At 47.6% G+C, this 19,357-nt stretch overlaps 2 protein-coding genes across 2 annotated transcripts; both read left to right on the forward strand.

The window, feature by feature from the left end:
• The first annotated feature begins 8,003 nt into the window (after positions 1-8,003).
• Positions 8,004-8,480, forward strand: LOC145822044 (uncharacterized). The gene has a single exon (XM_082918619.1). The coding sequence runs from the start codon at positions 8,004-8,006 to the stop codon at positions 8,478-8,480; it is 477 nt and encodes a 158-aa protein (XP_082774745.1).
• Positions 8,481-10,480: 2,000 nt separating this feature from the next.
• Positions 10,481-12,082, forward strand: LOC114321735 (uncharacterized). Its single transcript, XM_082918620.1, has 2 exons — positions 10,481-11,645; positions 11,814-12,082. Exons 1-2 carry the CDS (start codon positions 10,481-10,483, stop codon positions 12,080-12,082), a joined length of 1,434 nt encoding a protein of 477 aa, XP_082774746.1.
• Positions 12,083-19,357: the final 7,275 nt, after the last annotated feature.

The raw sequence follows: 19,357 nt of genomic DNA on the forward strand, positions 1-19,357 counted from the left end.
TGCTACTTGCTTCATTATCTCTCTTTTGGGGCCATTTTTGCATGTTAACTTAGCCCTATTTGTGTTCACTTTTTGGCCTTTCTTAAAACTGTAAATATTCTTGTTTTTGGACTGTCTTGATTCTGTCTTCACACATCATGTTCAAATAATGCATGATTTGCATAGCTATAGGTCATTCCATGTACCTAATTTCATGTTTCGGGTCCCATTCCATGCATCGGATGCCATATTGCCATGATTCGGGGCTGTTTTGTATCATATTTCAGTGCTAAAATTTGCTTGTTTGCATATCATGTTCCATGCCTTACCATGCTTTGGTAGAGTGACATTCGTGCCTTAGGTTTGGTCTTCGGTTTGCGTGCATGCGTGCACGCATTTCGAGTTGTCTGAGGTCCACTTATATTGGTGTAAGTCCATTGTGCATTGTGTATGCCATTTCATTTCATAGCATTGTGTATGCTAGGTTGTATGATTAGCGCATTGTGTATGCCATGTTACCTCGTGCATTGTGTATGCCATCTCATAGCATTGTGCATGCTAGGTTGTATATTAGTTGTATTCATGCATGTCATGCATATTACATTGTGCCTGGGATAGGAGTTAGCTCGAGCACGGGAAACGAGGGACGTTTCGTACTCCGAGTGACGGAACGTGTCTCAATTCCTGGTCACCGACACTCCAGATTATCCATGATGGAGTCTAGGCCCTGTTGTGTTTTCATGTGCATTCATTTCATATTAAGTCGTGCAAATCGACTCCTCAGCCATCATGCATCGAGATGCGTGATTGGTGGCACAAGGATCGAGGACTACACTCCCCGAAGGATAGTCATGCATACATATGTGAAAATACTTTGCCATGCCCCTTTCTTGCTCTCTGTTACAACAAATCAAGAGTCAGCAGCCTTTCGGAGCTTGGCACGCATCCCAAGAACAATTGCAAACAGAGGCTAATTGGGGCATCGCAAGGGATTTCCACGCAAGGCAACCCGAACATGCATCATTCATCATCCGAAGCAGCGTCGAGGCAGTCCTTAGCTTGCATGCTAGTTTACAACTTATCCTAGTTTAATTTGTTAATTAATTAGGATTTTGTAATTATTTGGACTGTAATATTTATTCGGGACTGTATATTATTTATTCGGACCCTCTGCGCGAGGGCACAACTGTAATAAGTGTGCGTGTGTGTGATGTATGTCTTCCAACCCCACGTTTTTCTCCCTTTTATTTACCCGCTTATGATGGTTAGATTATGGCATGTTTCAATTAGCATACAGTATGATAGCATGTTTGCATTCATTCATCTGTTTTGCATGCACCGGGCTCGGCGCATCATACTAACTGCATTGTATTTTCAATTCTAAGTTGAATACATGTTAGCTGTAGCATTTCCTATGCCATGTCTAGAATAGCCGAGCCTGCTATAGTTGCACTTTTGCATGTGTTGCATTAGGCATTTCTGTATAATTAGGATCATGCATGGATTTCTAATTAGCTTTTGTTTTGGCTTGGAGTACTCGGTAAGTTTTATGCTTTCGCATCCTTGCATGCGTGTGAGTGACTGCCATGATAGCATGCTTACCATGAGGCTAATTGCTTATGTGATATATCTGCCTGAATGCCTGTGGGTGAAGGTTGGGTTATTTGGATTGGAACAATTCATCAAATGTGTGTTTTAAGCCCACTAGATAGTGGTAAAATCATGTTTTTCTAAGCCCACCTGAGAGTGGCAAATCCACGTCTTAGCCTACTTGCGAGTAGCACCATCAAACCATTTTCAAACAAACAAACATGAAATGTTTTGTTCCAATTCAGGCGATCTAGTCTATACTTGTATGCTGTGCGCATCACATAGTAAATCTAGGCTAATAACCGGAATAAGAACACACAATGTTTTCAAAACTTGATATCATGGTTAGTAGAGGCCGATCTTTGATCGGGCGAGCGGGGGTGCTCACGAAGTGACCTTCCCCAATCGTACCCAAGTTCCCGAGCCGAGGTAACTTTGGTGATGACGGACACGTGGCCTTAGGCAACGAGTCGGGGTTTCCTAAATTTCTCAAAATAAAATATTTAGGTGGTGACTCTGTATCTGGCAAAGTAGTCCATGTTTGACACTTCTTTCAAAATCTGTTTTCTCAAAACGATTTGCCGGATTTGGACTCTTTGGTTCAGATTTAGAACCGTGACAATTTGAGAGTCCGAACTGTGGTGAACCCCAAATGAACAGAACGGGGGGACTCGTTCCTCTCCGGGGCGTTCGGGGACGTCTACAGTTTCTGGTGACTCTGCTGGGGATTTAGAGAACTTGACTCGAACTCATGATATCTGTTTTTGACTACACTTGTGTGTTTCTTTGCATTGCATTTGCATTGGTGCGCCTAAGACACCGTGTTTGCCATCTACTATTCTTGAACGGTTTGCCGGAGGCATGTCTTGTCAAGGCATGACCATAAGGCTGACCGGTTGTGGGCTCTGCCAGTATGGGAACACAAACCCCGGTTTTACCGGGGCACCCTTTTGACCATTCGACCTAGTGCATATTCGGAATCCGTAGTGACCATTCCAAGCTAGGACAGGTTGCTTACCCAATCGTAGGTTGTTTGAAACCGTTGCGTGCGTAGTGAAACCCTAGCTCCTGACAAAATAGGACAGGGAAACCCTACCCCAACATAGGGGTGTTTTGGCTCTCACTTGTCTGCTATGTGCTTTTAGAGTGCGTCTCTATAGGAATGCATGTATCAGTCTACAAGTTTGGGCATCAGGCCTGCGGGCACCAGTTCAGTACTCTGGGATTCAGTTTACCAAAGGGTAACAGTTTACAGGCCGAATTTTGGGGACAGAATTCAGTAGAGGGCACAGTCATCCTGCTACACTCGTATCTGTTTTGGTGAAGTTGAGCTGAGGTGCTGTTTGTTTTCTCTTTTGCTAGGGGTAGTCCTGGAACCATAGCTTCAGAAGGCTCCGATATCCCCCGAGGTTCATCGAACTTGTGCTGATAGACTTTGTCAGGTCAGAGATTCAGTTCAAGGGCAATCAGTGTTCCTTTGCCAGAGGCAGGGTAAAAGGGCCAGTCAGGCACAAATCACCAGTTTAGCAGTTACCAGATCAGTGGCCCTTATCCACCCCACCAGTGAACAGTCAGGCTGAGGTCTCAGTTTCTACTGCAGGGATAGATACCAGTCAGTTAGATGGATCAGTAGAACACATCAGGGATGGAGGCAATGATGCGCCAGATGCAAGAAAGTATGAAACTCATGCAGCAAGATGCTGTCCGCCAAGTTGAATTCGCCAAACAGCAGGCTGCGGTCATGGCCCAACAGGCAGAGCTAATCACCAGATTGCAACAGCAAAACGGAGCATCTGCTCCAATACCCGGGGAGACGCCAAATGTCCAAGAAGGTACGGACATTCCGACAGGGCCGGCTCCGCCCCCAATCTTACCCCAGTTGTCTAAAGCACCAATCAACCCATCGGACTCTCCCTTTGAGTTCGAGGTAGACCATATAGCGTTGAAGTTGAGCAAGCTTGAAAAGTTGTTCAAGAAATCCCAGGGGGTAAAGTCCATCCCAGACATTGAGGACGGGTACACCGACGCAGCTGTGACATTGCCAGACAGGTTCAAGATGCCTTACATCGACCGTTTTGACGGGTCAGGAGATCCCATGGTCCACCTGAGTTTGTTTTCAGATGTTCTGCGCCCGATGGGCTTGACAAGATTACAGAAGCTTTCCCTTTTTGGCAGGACCCTGTCGGGTATCGCGGCCATCTGGTACGCCAAATTGGAGGATTCAGTGAAACGAAGCTGGGAGGAGATGGCCGAGGCCTTCGTCGCACAATATTCATACAATACCCAAATCGAGATTATGACCCGTGATCTTGAGACGACGAGGAAGGAGCCTAAGGAGAGCTTCTCAGAATTCGTGGCCCGCTGGAGGGCCAAGGCCTCAATGATGACCATTAGGCCAACAGATAAGGATCAAATACGGATGGTTGTGCGCAACCTCCAGCCCAAACTAATGTAGAAAATGATCGTGCTCCCCTTCCCTACCTTTTCAAATTTGCATGAGATAGGAGTACAGATCGAGGATGCTATGAAGCAGGGCCTCATTGACCAGGAGAAGGAGCAGCCCAGGAGGGCGTTTACCCGCAGTTCAAATGCGACCACCAGCGGTGACGCAACTGCAAGATCTTCCGAAGTGGGCATGGTCGCCACCACCACACCAAGAACAGCCACCCCTTTTGTTGGTGCATCCACTTCAAACCCCCGAACTTCAGACTATCTACCCCGAGGCAAGAGGGTTTTCACCCCATTCTATATGTCTTTGCCAAAAGCCCTGGGGGTCCTACTCAGGAAAGGACATCTGAAACCGTTAGAGCAACGACCTCTACTTGATCCTCTCCCTCCAAAACATGACCCGACTAAGTACTGTGCTTTCCATCAACAAACCAGTCATGACATCGACAGTTGCGTCCGTCTCCGCCACGAGATACAAAATTTGATTGACAACGGGGTCATCCCCGCACCAGGTCCTGCAAAGTCTATCGGCACTTGATCAGTGAACTTGTAGGGGATAATGTGATGTGATCGAGGGATGAACCACCTGCGGGCGGCGTTCAGTTTATTTCAGATATGGTGTATGGCACGCACTGTTTTGAGCATTTGTGAATGCTGATTTTTGTCTATTCTGACTTAGGTATTGGGTCAGTCTTGTTGTTTTGTTTTTGAGTCAGTCTTTTTGTTTTGAGTCAGTCTCTTTTGTTTTGGGTTTGTCTTGTTGTATCAAGTCAGTCCTGTTGTATAGGAGTCAGGTGATTCCGGGGGGTGTTACCTCGGGCGTCACCATTTTGTTTTGTTTTGTGTTTGTCTTTTCGTTTTGTTTTGAGTCTATTTCTGCCTTGGAGCTAGTAACGCCAGCAGATTCGAATGAACAGCAGTGGTTTTTCATGCTTTTATGTTTGCTTCTGCCATGTGCCAGTTGTACCAGAAATTCCAAATGAGATGGCAGTATCTGACTAGAAGCTGTGTCTTTTCTGTGCCTTGAATTCATTGCATCGACCTAAGTTTTCCAAAACTTTTTGAACACTGCGGTGAAAACGAAGAGGAAGGAATTCCTCGGGTTTTGCAAAATTTTGATCAATTGAGAGAAAGGGAGGCATGCTAAGGCCTTAATGAATGAAATCATGCTTGTTAGTGTGAGTACTGGGAAGGATCCTGGCTTGATCCAGATTGGTTCTACACTGTCTTCAGTGCGAGCGACTGGTCGTTTTCTTAAAAGATTTCAAAAAATGTTTTGCGCGGTCCTGCGAAGACCTGTGTAGAATCGCTCTTGAGATTGTGCAGCTTAGGATCGCTCTCAGCCTCGAGACTCGACCCCTCTGCTTTCAAAACCTTGAACTCGAATTCAGAACGTTCAACGGTCAACTACAATGTGAGGCCTGTGTGGCCAGATTCAAAGCAGCCCTCGAACAAGAGGCAAGGAAGTCAGATCAAGAAGACCAGATGTCATCAAAAGAAGCTTGCGAAGCTAGGTCAGAAGCACCCTTCAAACTAGGGGCAAAAAAATGTCAGACAGCTCGAAGAGCCAAAGGTGGATCATTCCGCAAGTCAATGAAGATCGGCAAGAATGCCAAATCCCAGAAGGGAGGAAAGAAGAAAGTATTGCTGAAGGACAGCCGAGTTCCTATCCACAACACTAGGGGCAAATTCAGCCCCCATTGGATGGACTTCTACTTTGTCAGCAAATAACAGCCATTCTCTTGGATTCAGACGACTTCAGGATCCCAAAACCATTTGACATGGACAAAGCTACACTTTTACCCTTGAGAGGCTCGTTGGGCCGAAAACCCGGAAGGGCGACCCAAGCAAAAGTTAGAGTAAGAAAAAAAAAAAAAAGAAAGAAAAAAAAAGAAAGAAAGGTGCAAAGAAAAGAACAAAAAAAGAAAATCAAAAAAGAAATGAAATGAAAAGAAAAGAACACAAAAATTGAAAAGAAGAAAAACATAGCTCGCAAGGTTGAAAACCCGCAAAGGGCGGCCTTGGCAAAAGTTAGAGCGCAAAAGGAGAGGTTAATACCCGAATGTACCTTAACCCCGAACTACGTGAGGCTTGATTCTTATCTTTGGGATACGTAGGCAACTTCATTCTGAAGTCCAGCCGTAAAACAATTCGATTGTGTCCATGTAATGGTTTTGATCATCTTTGCTTTCTCTGAATCCGAAAATTTGGTTTTGTTCGTCACTCTGAAGACTGACTACAATGCGCCCCTGTACAATTGGCGCCGTCTGTGGGAAATTCTTTGATACTCAAACCTTGTTTTTCAAGCTTCTTCAACCATCTCCATGGCCAACAACGACGAAACTCGACTGTCCATCGTTGATGGCGTCACACCAGAGTCTGTTCGACGGAGAGAAGGCCCCTCGAGTGTTCCAGCCATGGCGGGCCTAGAAACCTCTTCGCGAGGTGCGCGAGACAAACGTGGAAGGAGTACTGATCGCTCGAAGAGTCCAGAGGGCCGTCGGCGGCGGGGGGATTCTCGTGTGCAGCACCTGGAGCACAAACTCAAAGACCAAGACGCCCTCATTCGCAGGATGGCGACGGAGATGGAGATGCTGAAACGTTAGATTAAAGGGAAGGGTGTTGCTGGAGAGGGCAACCTCAGTGAGCGCACCCCGTCTCCTCGTTCTAGCAGTCGCCGCTAGGAGAGGACCCACTCTCTCTCCATCACCAAGAACTATGGGGTTGGAGATTCTGACCGAAGGGAGGGCAGATCCCTCACTCGAGACAGCACATACCGTCCTTCACGCCATTCTCCGACGTCACGAAACTCTTTCTCCACCCGTTCCAGAGACCTGAGGGATGTATTGGAGGAGAGGGCGCGCCGTCGAGAGGCTCAGAGAGTGCCGGCGTGGCAGAGATTGAGTGCTCCCGTTCGCTGTAGTGAAGAAGTGGCGATGCCAGTGCCCAGATTGATGGCCCATGCGCCAGTGGACAAAGAGCTGGCGAGACTTACAGCCACGCCGTTGTCTCTGGAGATCGAAAGTACACTACTCCCTACCGGATTCCACCAGCCTAAGTTCACCTTGTACGACGGCAAAACGGATCCGTACATGCACGTGAGTCATTACCGGCAAGTAATGGCTGGCCACCGGCGCAATGGCGCCTTGATGTGCCTCATATTCCCAGCAAGCTTGGGAGAATTGGGCCTGAAGTGGTTCGAAAGGCTTCCAAAAGGAAGTATAGAGGGGTGGCAGCAACTCGCAGAAGCTTTCGTCACCAGATTCAAAACCAACACTCGAACACCGAAGGAGGTCGATCATCTTTTGGGCATCAAGATGGAGCCAGGGGGATCATTGAAGGCATACAACGCGAAGTACTGGGAAACTTACAACGAAATCCTCGACTGCCCTATCAATCTGGCGATCACTCAATACAAGCGGGGTCTCCCAGTTGGGCATAGGCTGTTGGACTCGCTTACAATGCACCAACCCACAACCATGGAGTCCTTGATGCAGCGGATCAATGAGCACATTTGTGTGGAGGATGATGCCGCCTCTGCGACCGAGAAGGTTAATTCAGTCGCAACGGACAGAAGGGTAGCAGGGAAAGTTCACTCGGTCGGGCAGGAGGATAACCGCCCAAGCGACCGGCCAAAAGATCAACAACGTGGCCCAAACCACGATGACAGAAACAAGGGTCGCAGAAACGACCGAGCTGACGCTCCCCGTGATGCAGCAGAGGATGCTAAGAGAAAATTGAAGGCGCGGACTGGAATCACCACGGTCTTTAAAATCCGTATCTACCGTATCTTGAGTGAAATCAAAGGCAAGCCTTTTGTTCACTAGCCGGCCAAGTTGGGGAATGCACAGAGAGGCTTCAACTCAAGGTATCGCTGCACCTTCCATGAGAAACGGGGACACCGAACGGAGGACTGCTTGCCACTCAAACAACATTTGGAAGAGCTAGTGGCCGCGGGACATCTTGACCAATACATAGATGGGGGTATGAAAGCCGCGCCATTGGGGCAAACCGAGCTAAACGGCCTAGCCGCCCTAGAAGCAGCACCCCAAGGCGTAATCAACGTCATCCATGGCATCGTTGAACCAGCAAGGGTCTGCGAGCTCAGAGGGATGATTAAGAAAGCCGAGCACATGAGGGAAGTGCTCTCCGTTCGGCCCGCTGTAAAGAAAGGGAAGACCGAGGAGAAGGACATTCTTACCTTTTCGAGCAAGGACTTGGAGCGGATCCAGATGCCCCACAATGATACCCTAGTGGTAACTCTTCGCCTCAAAGACTTTGACATCAAGAGGATCTTGATCGACCAGGGAAGTTCGGTCGAAATTATGTACTATGACGCGTTCAAACAAATGAAGTTGGAGGACAAGGACTTGGCCCCTGTGACGTCCCCTTTGGTTGGCTTCAACTCTCAGCCAGAGTGGCCGGTAGGGAAGATCATACTGTCGGTCAAACCGGTTCAGTAACAAAGCAAGTAAAGTTCTGGGTGCTCAAAGTCCCGTCCACCTACAACTTAATTTTAGGCAGGGGCTGGTTGCATGCCATGCAAGCAGTAGCGTCGACTTACCATCAGGTCTTGCGTTTTCCGGCGCCAAACGGACAAATAGAGGAAGTTCGGGGAGACCAGGTGATGGCGAAACAATGCTTCGTTGCGGTAAATGACAGCCAAGCAGCTAAAGGATTTGTCCCAATGATTAAGGGACCCGAGGGAAAGGAGGTCCTTGACGACGTAGGAAGAAAGGCCGAGGAAAAATCGGTCGAGGATTTGGTGGAAGTGCGCGTCGACGAGAATGACCTCACTAAGTTCTTCCTCTTGGGATCATCTTTGTCTAGCGCCGAGCGGTTGGATTATGTCAACTTCTTGGTCTCCAACATGGAGGCTTTTGCGTGGACGCCTTACGATATGCCTGGCATCGACCCTAACTTCATTTGCCATCAGTTGAACGTCTTCCCAAACGCGCGGCCGGTCATTTAGAGGACTCGCCGCTCGGCTCTACACCATGTCGAGGTAGTGGCAGAGGAGGTCAAAAATCTGTTGGAAGCGGGAGCGATAGAAGAAGTGCAATACCCTCGTTGGATATCCAACACGCTGGTAGTCCCGAAAAAGAATGGCAAGTGGCGAGTCTGCGTTGACTATAAGACAGTTAACCGTGCATGCCCAAAGGATAGCTTCTCCCTCCCTCGAATTGACCAGTTGGTGGACTTGACCGCTGGCCATCAGAGGTTTAGCTTCCTGGATGCATATCGCTGCTACCACCAGATAGCCATGTATAAACCGGACCAAGAGATCACGTCGTTCACTACTCCTAGAGGCCTGTATTGTTATAAAGTCATGCCGTTCGGACTGAAGAACGCCGAGGCAACTTTTTAGAGGATGGTGACAAAGATGTTCGCTCCTCTTTTGGGCCGAACAATGGAGGCCTACATCGACGATATGGTGGTAAAGAGTAAGGAGAAGTCTCAACACCTCATCGACCTAGCAGAAATGTTTGCCATACTTAAGCGCCACAAACTTCGTTTGAATGCTTCCAAGTGCGCCCTCGGAGTCAGTACCGGCAAGTTTCTGGGGTTTTTGGTCACAAACCGAGGGATTGAAGCTGACCCATCACAGATCAAGGCTATACAAGAGTTGGAGCGCCCAAACTCCAAGAAGGGCGTGCAACATCTTGCCGGGATGGCAGCCGCGCTGAACAGATTCATCAGCCGGTCTTCAGATCGTTGCAGGCCCTTCTTTAAAACTTTGAAGGCCAAGTTCTTTGGGAATGACGAATGTGACCGTGCACTGGCAGACTTAAAAATATACCTTTCCTTAGCCCCTATCTTAGTCACACCTCGGCCTGGCGAAGAATTGTATCTCTACTTGGCTGTCTCTCAACATGCTGTGAGCGACGTCCTAGTCCGCGCTGAAGGCATCCAGCACTTGCCAATCTTCTATGTGAGCAAGACTTTGCTCCCGGCCGAGACGAGGTATCTTCCGCTGGAAAAATTAGCGCTGGCCCTGATGATGACATCAAGAAAGCTGGCGCACTATTTTCATGCCCATACAATAGTTGTGTTAACCGAGTTCCCACTTAAGGTGCTTTTTGAAAAGGCAGACTTCACCGGAAGAATTTTGAAATGGGCCGTGGAATTGGGGCAGTACGATATCAAGTTCCGCCCGCGCACCGCAATCAAGGCTCAAGCTCTTGCAGACTTTGTGGCGGAATTCACCTCTGGAACGAATCCAGTTTGCCCTGTTGATTTGGTTGGTGCGGATTTAGCGCAGCCCACGGTTCTGGCAATAGAAACGAGTGTTGGCTCGAAAGCGGGAGAAGGCCGAAGAGCGACCGAACTAGAGGAGCCGGGTGACTTCTTGGAAGACGTGCTCAATTAAGACAAGGAAAAAGACCAGAATGAACCGATCAGAGACTTGGAATTGAGAAGCTCCCAGAACCCCTCTAATTGCTGGAAGCTGTTTATTAGCGAGATGTGGAAGCTCTTCATCGATGGGGCATCCATCAGGCATGGGGCCGGGCTGGGTATCGTACTGACTTCACCGGATGGGCTGATTATCGAGCAGGCAATTACGCTCGGCTTTCCAGTATCCAACAACGAAGCGAAGTATGAAGCTCTCCTTGCCGGACTAAGAAGCGCATTGAGAATGAAGGCGTCAGCCCTGATGGTATTTAGCGACTCCAAGCTGGTGGTCAATCAAGTCTCGGGGGAGTATGAGGCAAAGGATGAAAGAATGGCCAAGTATCAGGCGCTGGTACGCGCAGAGATCAAGAAGTTCACCGCAATAAGGATGGAACAAATCAACCGCAAGGAAAACAACACGGCTGATGAATTGGCCGGACTTGCTTCTGCTCAGACAGCTTTTCCTAACCCCTTGATGATAGAATTTTTACCTTGGCCAAGCATTGAGCAACCGGAAATGTCCGAGGTGTTCTGCGCCGACTTGGGTCCTTCCTGGATGGACCCCATCATCGTCTTCCTGAAAGATAGAGTTCTACCAGAAGAGAAGAAGGCGGCCAACAAGATCCGGGCCAAGTCAGAGTGGTTTTGGCTCTCTCCGTCTGGAGCCTTGTATAAGAAGTCTTTTACCGGGCCGTATCTGAAGTGCGTTCACCCCGCTAAGGTGGAAGCCTTCCTTTATGAGATCCATGAAGGCATCTACGGCAGCCATACTGGGGGTAGGTCATTGGCTCACAGAGCAATTTCCCAAGGTTATTGGTGGTCGTGCATGCAGGCAGACCCGCAGAAATACGTTCACCGATGTGAAAAGTGCCAGAAATTTGCTCACCAGATCCACCAGCCAGCGAAAGAATTGCTCCCCCTTATAAGTCCTTGGCCGTTCGCACTCTGGGGATTGGATATAGTGGGGCCACTCTCAGCAGCCCCAGGTAATCACAAATTCCTCATCGCCGCCACCGACTACTTCACAAAGTGGGTTGAGGCTGAGCCACTGGCGACCATAAAGGAAAAGGATGTGAAGAAGTTTGTTTGGCAAAATGTTATCACTCGCTTCGGTATACCCAAAGCCCTCATCTTAGCTAATGGCACTCAATTCGATGGGCAACTCTTTCGCGGATTTTACGAAGAGCTGAAGATCGAATTCTATAATTCAATGCTGGCCTATCCTCAGTCAAATGGTCAAGCAGAGGCCTCAAACAAGACCATCCTGGACGGGCTGAAGAAGCGGCTTGAGAAGGCCAAGGGGAAGTGGGCTGAAGAACTCCCTAACGTACTCTAGGCGTACCGCACTACGCCAAGACGGTCGACCAGAGAGACTCCGTTTGCCTTGGCCTATGGCATGGAAGCCGTTATCCCGCTGGAAATTGGCATGCCAACCATCCGGTCCGAAAGCTTCCAGCTAGATTTGAACAATGAAGCAGTGGCATTGGAGCTAGACCTTGCCGAGGAAAGGAGGGAGTGGGCCCTAATCCACATAGCGGCCTATCAGCAAGAACTCTCCAAGAAATACAACAAGGCTGTGCACCCCAGGCTGTTCAAGATCGGGGACTGGGTCTTAAGAAAAGTGCTGGGCAACACGGTGGTCCCTGGCGAAGGAAAGCTCGGTGCAAATTAGGAAGGACCATACAAGGTGACTGGTCTCGCTGGCAAAGGAGCATACCATCTGGAAGATCTAGATGGCAAAGTTGTCCCCAGACCGTGGAATGCAGCTAACCTTAAGATCTTTTACTTTTAAAATGTAATTGCTTAGCTTTCTAGACCTTTAGCCTTTTGGCATTTGATGGAAAGATAGCACTGTTTTTTGTAATGAAAAATAGCCCTCTTGTTGTTTTGTATCGCATCTTTCCATACAATGACACCGCAAGGATACAAGGCCACTGTGGATGCCAGGGGAAAAGGGACCGGCCTGAATGGGACCGGACTAATCTTCTTTCGCCGGTATAGAAGCAGACCGCACCAACAGTTGGTGTATTATTGTCCAACGAAATGATTGGTATATGGAACAATTCACGTAAGGGCCGAGCTGGTGTTTTGCTCGCCCAATTGGGATGTTGGTGTCATTACCAACCTAAATGAAATATTGGTGTTTTGCCCAATGTTAAGGCCGAGATGATTCTGCTCGGCCAAAACGAAATGTTGGTGTTGTCCAACAAATAATAGCCGAGCTGACTTTGCTCGGCCAAGCGATATGTTGGTGCCTTGTCCAACTTACAAGAGGCCGAGCTGACTTCGCTCAGAGAAAGGGAATGTTGGCATTCTATCCAACTCCATGTCGGAATATTGGTGTTTTGTCCAATTTAATGGCCGAGCTGGTTTGGCTCGGCCGAAGTGAAATAACTGAGATGTCCAACTTCCTCTAGGGCTGAGCTGATTTTTGCCCGCCCAAATACAAGACTTGAAGTGTTGTTAAAGCCAGAACGGCAGTGGTAATTTTTGCTCGGCCGAATGAAAATTTTTGGGTTCGTTCAAAAAAAAAAAAAAAAAAACTCGAGCTGAGAGCAGTCGCGAACATTTAAATTGAAGAAGTTCTGATTTTAGCTAGGCATATTGCGCGGCCAGCCGGCCTATCAGTTATGGTACATTAAAGTTTGAATCAAGACATTTCGCACGTTACAACCGAAACAAAAAGAGAAGATCAGCGGGCAAAAAGTTCAATTTCATTGATTGAGGAAATTACATTACAATTGTGGGGCCCTAGCCCGGTTACATTAAACAAAGAAAGAAAAGAAACGAAAACAAAGCAGCAAATAGGAGGGGGCATTTCAATCCAATTCCAGGTCAACCGTCTGCTCGGCGACCTCCAGAGTCTGCTCGGCAACTTCCGCATTGTGCTCGGGCAAGCCTTCTTCCAACTCATCATCCGCGTCCTCCACCGCGACAACCTCCCGATCGGCTACTTGATCTTCGGCATCCTGAGATGCTTTAGGAGAGGTTTGCTCGATTTGTTCCGCGGCGGCGGCTTCTTCCGCGGCTTCCTTTTTGGCATCCTCTATGAGCCTCTTCTGCGCGGCGCTCGCATAGGCCTGCATATAGTGCGGTATGAAGGCCGCAGGCGGATGTAGGAACATGTCAGCATCCTGACCAAGGCCAACTTTCTCTACGGCAGCTTTCCAACCGCACTGGAAAAAGATGTCCTTGGTCGCCTGCACCTGTCGTTCATACGTTTTTTCGCCTTGAGCATAACCCCTGTCTTCGGCGTCGCTAACCGCATTATCTTTCTCCTCTTTATGGGCATCGCGCAGCTTCCTCAGCTCGGGGAGATACCGGGCTTTGGTCGATTTCACAGCCCGCTGTTTGTCCGCTTCAGCTTGGTCAACCTTTTGGCTCAGGTTATCTCGTTCAGCCTCAACTGCTTCCTGCGCGGCCTTAAGCTTCGCTATCTCAGCCTTTTGGGCCTTGTTCTCAGCTATGGCATCCCGCAGGCTCTGCCGCACTGCGATCATTCGGTTGTGCGCTAAATAGTTCTTTTGCACGACCTGAAAACAAATGAAAGATTGTAAACGCTCAGAAAACCGAGCAAAAACCGGTCAACAACTTGCAGAAAAAAGCGTGGACCTTACCAAAACGATCGATTTTGCTGCCGACCGAAGCACCTTCAGGTCGGACAGCTCGTCGTGCTTCTTCATGTCGGCGGGAAGGATCAGCCCCTTGGTCATGTTGAAACCGAGGGAGTAATCCTTGTCCGCGTACACTGAGTCGGCCTTAGAGACAGCCCGGCCTTTGTACTTAATCTCGGGCGCCCAGACCGGGGGGGTCGTTGGGGCTTTGGATGGCCCGCTCAGTTGTTCGGTCTGGTCACCCAACTCGGTGGATGCGTGCTCGGTTGAATCTTCGTCGACCAGTTGTTGCCTGGTTTGGTCTTTTCTTGGTCGCTTCTTCGACCGGCTTGTTGGATGTTCGCTTGCAAGAGCCAGCACAGCCCCCTCCCGTTGTTCGGCTGGAGTGGAGGAAGTCCCCCCAGGTACCTCTGGTGGCTGGGAGTTGCTCGATTCTCCAGTGATCATTGATTTGATTGCCCGAATTTTTGCCATTTCTTGTTCGGCGGTGAGGGGAACAAGTTTGATCGCTGGGAGACTTGGATCTGGTTCTGGAGAGGGCGCATGAAGAAAGTAAGTCACCCTGCTCTTGCGCGATGCTGTGTAGTGGTAGGTCGGTTCGAAGCTGAGGAGTTTTGGAGACTCCCTTTCCTCGGCCGAATGACGAAGCAGAACTCTGATGGCCTCTTGATTAGCTCGGGAGTAGTCGTCGGCCAAGAGCTTGTAATCTGCAAAAAGGAGGACAAGTGTTAGATCGGCAAGAAGAAAATCAGTGCAAAAAGAAAGTAGTGCAGTTTGCCGAGCTACTCACCAGCACTGCCAAAATCTTTCCTAATATACCAGCCTGGTATGGGCACCTCGGTGTCCTCATAACGACCGGACACCCACAAGAAGTCATCGTTGTTTGTCTCCTTATCTGGGTTACCCTCTATGAAATTTGCTCAGCCCTTCTTGACCTTCAGGTACTAACAAAACCCACCCTTATTTTTGCTAAGGCTGTATTGATGTAATATCTCGGCGAGACCGAGATTGAGACCGAGCCTCTTATTCAGCTCGGCCACACCATTTATTATCTTGTACGTGTTGTTCAAGACTTGGGTCGGACAAAGCCTTGTCTGCCTCAAAAATTCGCAGATCAAGGGTTGGACCGAGAAGCAAAGCCCTCCTTCCACGATGGATACGACCGTGAAGGGGCACCGATCTAGGTCACCCCATGGGGTATCTCCCTTCTTGGCTAGCTCTAAATGGACATCGTCTGGAATGTTATACTCTCTACGAAACTCAGCTAGTGCATCGGGCGAGCTCACCATGAACCGGTACTTCCCCATCTACCTTGGTTTTACTTATTTGGTGGTTTAATTTGTATCTTGGCGGAAAATTCTGGTGTATTTGCTCGGACTTTGAGCTCCACCAGTGAGGGTTCTGGACTGGCCTGATCGGTCCTAGTTTATTCTGCATTGTTAAAAAAAAAATAAAAAAAAAATAATAAGCCCAAGGGTTAGCACGACATTAATTGCACGGCTGATATTGGAACTCTTAGCTCGGAGAAAGGTTTTTTGGGAGTTTGGCCGGTCTGACCCCTATCGCAGCTCGACTGCACGGCTGATTCGGCCTTCATGGTTTGGTTCTTACTCTATTATTGGCTCGGTCAAGGACCAAGAAGAAAACTCGAGCAAGTTTTAGCTCGGTTCAGTTATATTTACCGATCTAATTAAGTATTCAGCTCGGTTAAGGCCCCGAGAAGAAGCCACAAACCAGTTTTTGCTCGGTTGAAGCTCCACTTACGGATCTAAATGAGCATTTAGCTCGGTTCTACCCAGATTCAAACTGTTTATCCCAGAAATGGGGCTCGTTCGTTCAAACCAAGGGCACGAGGGCCCTTTCCATTCTTACAGTTTCCATTTGCCCTAGGGTGTACAGGTTCTACGCATAAGAGGGAACGTCGATAGTCCCAAGCAAAGAACATGAAGAACAATAGCACAAAAATGAAGAACAGGTTTGAAGAACTGGAAAATGGAAACTGAAAACACAATGGGGGAGTGGGAAAACTCACCGCAACCTGATGACGAGCGGGGTTCGACTCCACAAGCTTGTAGGCAGCTTAAGAAGTAACAGAAACGATGGGTGAAGCAAGAGGCAGTGACGGCGGTGAAGGAAATGGAGTTTTTAGAGTTAGGGTTTTGGCTCAAGGAGAAGATGAATAGTGAGGGAGAAGTGACCCTTCGTGTAAGTGTTTAAGGAAGTGGGAAAAACCAAACAGCTGCGCCGTTTGAATTTCGCGCATGAAAAGACAGCTTTGGGGCCACACGGGGCCAATGGGATAAAGCCACGTGGCATCGAAAGGACGGCTGCCAGTACGGTTGTACGGCCCTCGACGAGACCGCCGAAGCAGTGACCGACCAAATGGGATAGCTCGGTAACGGTTTCCAAACCAATCACGCTCGGCTTGGTACTGGCGCAGCTTAGGGACCGTTAGCTCGGTCATGGTGGTAACCCCAATCACGATTAGCTCGGATGGGATTAAGGGGCAATTGAGATGGGAGATTTGCATTGGACAGTACGGCCGAGCTACGGTAACGCAGGTGTGGCAAGCCTCTCAGTGCCGAACTATCTTCTCAATCGGCACGGCCCTTCGGCTTGTTTTACACGGTCGAGCTAGGTTTGCCGACCAGGCATGCTCTAAGGCCTGGTCGAGCTGTGGCTGTTAGGCGTTCGGCGGTAGGCGCGCGTTAGCACGGTGCGACCGAGCAGATGACAGTCCGGAAAGAGTCTAGGCTGGGAAGAGGTCGGCGTGCGCCCGATAGCTCGGCAGCTCGGTCGTGTTCTTTGTGGTTGTGATTTTCTCCCAAGGAATAGGCCAGTCTTGGTATGTCGGTCGGGTGTGTCACTTGAGCCAATGGCGTGAGGGAGAGGATATCTGCTCCAGGCACGCGTCAGTACCGTTTGGCAGTCTTACATGTACTGGATGGAGGATTTGGCCTTTACACGTGTAAGGTGGTGGGAGGCGAGCGCAACCAACTATCCAGGGAAGGACAACAGAGGTAGTGTGCACACAATCTTGAGGCTGCATGGCCAGCCTAGAAAAAGGAAGGGAGGATGAACGTTGGTGGTAAGTAACTTGCGCTATCTGAAACACTCTCTCTTTCTCTCTCGAATAGCCTCCTTCTTCCTCAAGTGATCTGACTTGATCGTCGGAGGGTCTATCCGGCACACCACCGCCGGGCAGCTCACCGTTCTCTGTGTTGTCAGGTTAGACGCCGTCACGCGAAGCTTGTGTTCCAAGGAGTACGGAAAGCAAAGGATATTTCGCCCCCGTACATACTCTGTCTTAGTTTTTCTTATCCTAAATCCTTTAGATTCAATTGATTCTTTTCAAGTCTCCAACTTAGTGTTAATTCCCTCTCTAGTCTCATCCACTAACATGATATCACATGTAAAAAGCATACACCATGGCATATCATCCTAAATATTTCTCGTCAACTCATCTATAGCTAAAGGAAAAAGATAAGGACTTGAGGTTGATCTTTGGTGTAACCCTAAAATAATTGAAAATTCTCTTGTCTCTTCAGCAGGCGATCTAATAGTGGTCACCACATCTTTATTCATATCCTTAATCACATCAATGTAATCTTTTGTCACTCATTTCTTCTTTAACACCAACTAGATTATATCTTGAGACACTTTGTCGTATGCTTTTTTAAGATCGATAAAAATCATATGAATGTCTATTTTCTTTTCTGTATACTTTTTTATTACTCTCCTCAAAAGATAGATAGCTTCCATTGTTGACCTACCAAGTATAAACTCAAATTGATTCTCTGACGCCTCTGTTATATCTCGCAATCGACGTTTCATCACTTTTTTCCACACTTTCATTATACGACACATTAGCTTGATTCCTTTATAATTGTTACAGTTCTAAACATCTCCTTTATTCTCATAGATTGGCATTAAAATACTCTTCCTCCACTTTTCTGGCATTTTTCTAGTTAACAAAATCTTGCTAAATAATCTAGTCAACCAAGCAACTCCCTTCTTACCCAAACATTTCCAAGATTCAATAGGGATATCATTGGGTCCTAAACCTGATTCGATTTCATCTTCTTAAGTGCAATCTCCACTTCAAAGTTCCTAATCCTATAATAGAACCTGTAGTCCTAGTTTTCCTTATTATTGCCTTCTTCCTCTCCTTTTGACCTACCTCCATGTTTCTCATTTAACGTCTCAAAATAGTTCTCCTACCTCTCTTTAATCTCTTCATCCTTCACCAATACATTACAGTCCTCACTTTTGGTGCACTTAATCTGATTAAAATCTCTTGTTTTCCTCTCTTTTATGTTAGCAAGTTTATATATCCTCTTCTCTCCTGCCTTACTATTTAGTCTAGTGTATAAGTCATCATAGGCTTTCAACTTAGTCTCTCTCACTACTTTTTTGACCTTCTTATTAGCTAATCTATAGTTCTTAAGGTTTTCCTCAGTCCTATCATTCTGCCACTTTTTAAAGCACTCTTTTTTCGTCTTTACTACCGCTTAAACCTCCTCCCTCCACCACCAAGTTTCCCTAGAGTTGGGTCCCTTTCCTTTCGACTTTTCAAGAACTTCCCTTGAGATTCTCCTCATACAATTGGCCATCAAGTTCCATATAGTGTTAGCATCATCTTTCAAGTCCTAAGTACGTTCTTTATCTATTATATTCTTAAATATTTATAGTTTATCCCCTTTTAGGTCCCACCATCTTGTCCTACAATACCCACTATCATTCCTAGCTTAGTATTGGTCTTTAAAGCATAAATCTAGTACAAAAATCCCATGTTGAGACGTTAGGCTCTCTGCATTTTAGACGGTCCACTTTTCTTAGTAGAAAGTAATTTATTTGGCTCCTAATTGACCGACTCTTAAAGGTTATCGAATGCTCCTCTCTCTTCTTATATATAGTATTGGCCACCACCAGGTTAAGAGTTAACACAAAATCTAAAATACTCTCTCCAGCCTCATTTTTATCACCAAAACCATACCCTATCATGCACCCTCTCATAACATAGTTTATCTATTCCTACATGGCTATTGAAATCACTACCTATAACTAGGTTCTCTCTTATGGGTATCTCCTGTAATACCTCATCATTTCAGTCCCAAAAATCTCTCTTAGTCTGATCATCTAATCCTACTTTGGAGAGGGGGGTATGTACTAATAACGTTCACTATATTCTTTCCAATAACTAGTTTAACTAACTACTTTGGAGGAGAAGGGGGGGGGGGTATGCACTAATGACCACAACTACATTTTTTACAAGATCCTCGGCCACTATTATTCCTTTCCGATCCTTGTATTTATCCTTGCCACTATAATAT

The sequence above is a fragment of the Camellia sinensis genome, chromosome 3, assembly GCF_055761805.1.
Source record: "Camellia sinensis isolate YWXY chromosome 3, ASM5576180v1, whole genome shotgun sequence".
Taxonomy (NCBI): Eukaryota; Viridiplantae; Streptophyta; class Magnoliopsida; order Ericales; family Theaceae; genus Camellia; species Camellia sinensis.

Coding starts and splice junctions, on each gene's coding strand:
- LOC114321735 (XM_082918620.1), top strand. CDS start 10,481: ATGTGGAAGCTCTTCATCGATGGGGCATCCATCAGGCATGGGGCCGGG. Junction 11,646..11,813: donor GGCCTATCCTCAGTCAAATG/GTCAAGCAGAGG, acceptor ATGGCATGGAAG/CCGTTATCCCGCTGGAAATT.
- LOC145822044 (XM_082918619.1), top strand. CDS start 8,004: ATGAAAGCCGCGCCATTGGGGCAAACCGAGCTAAACGGCCTAGCCGCC.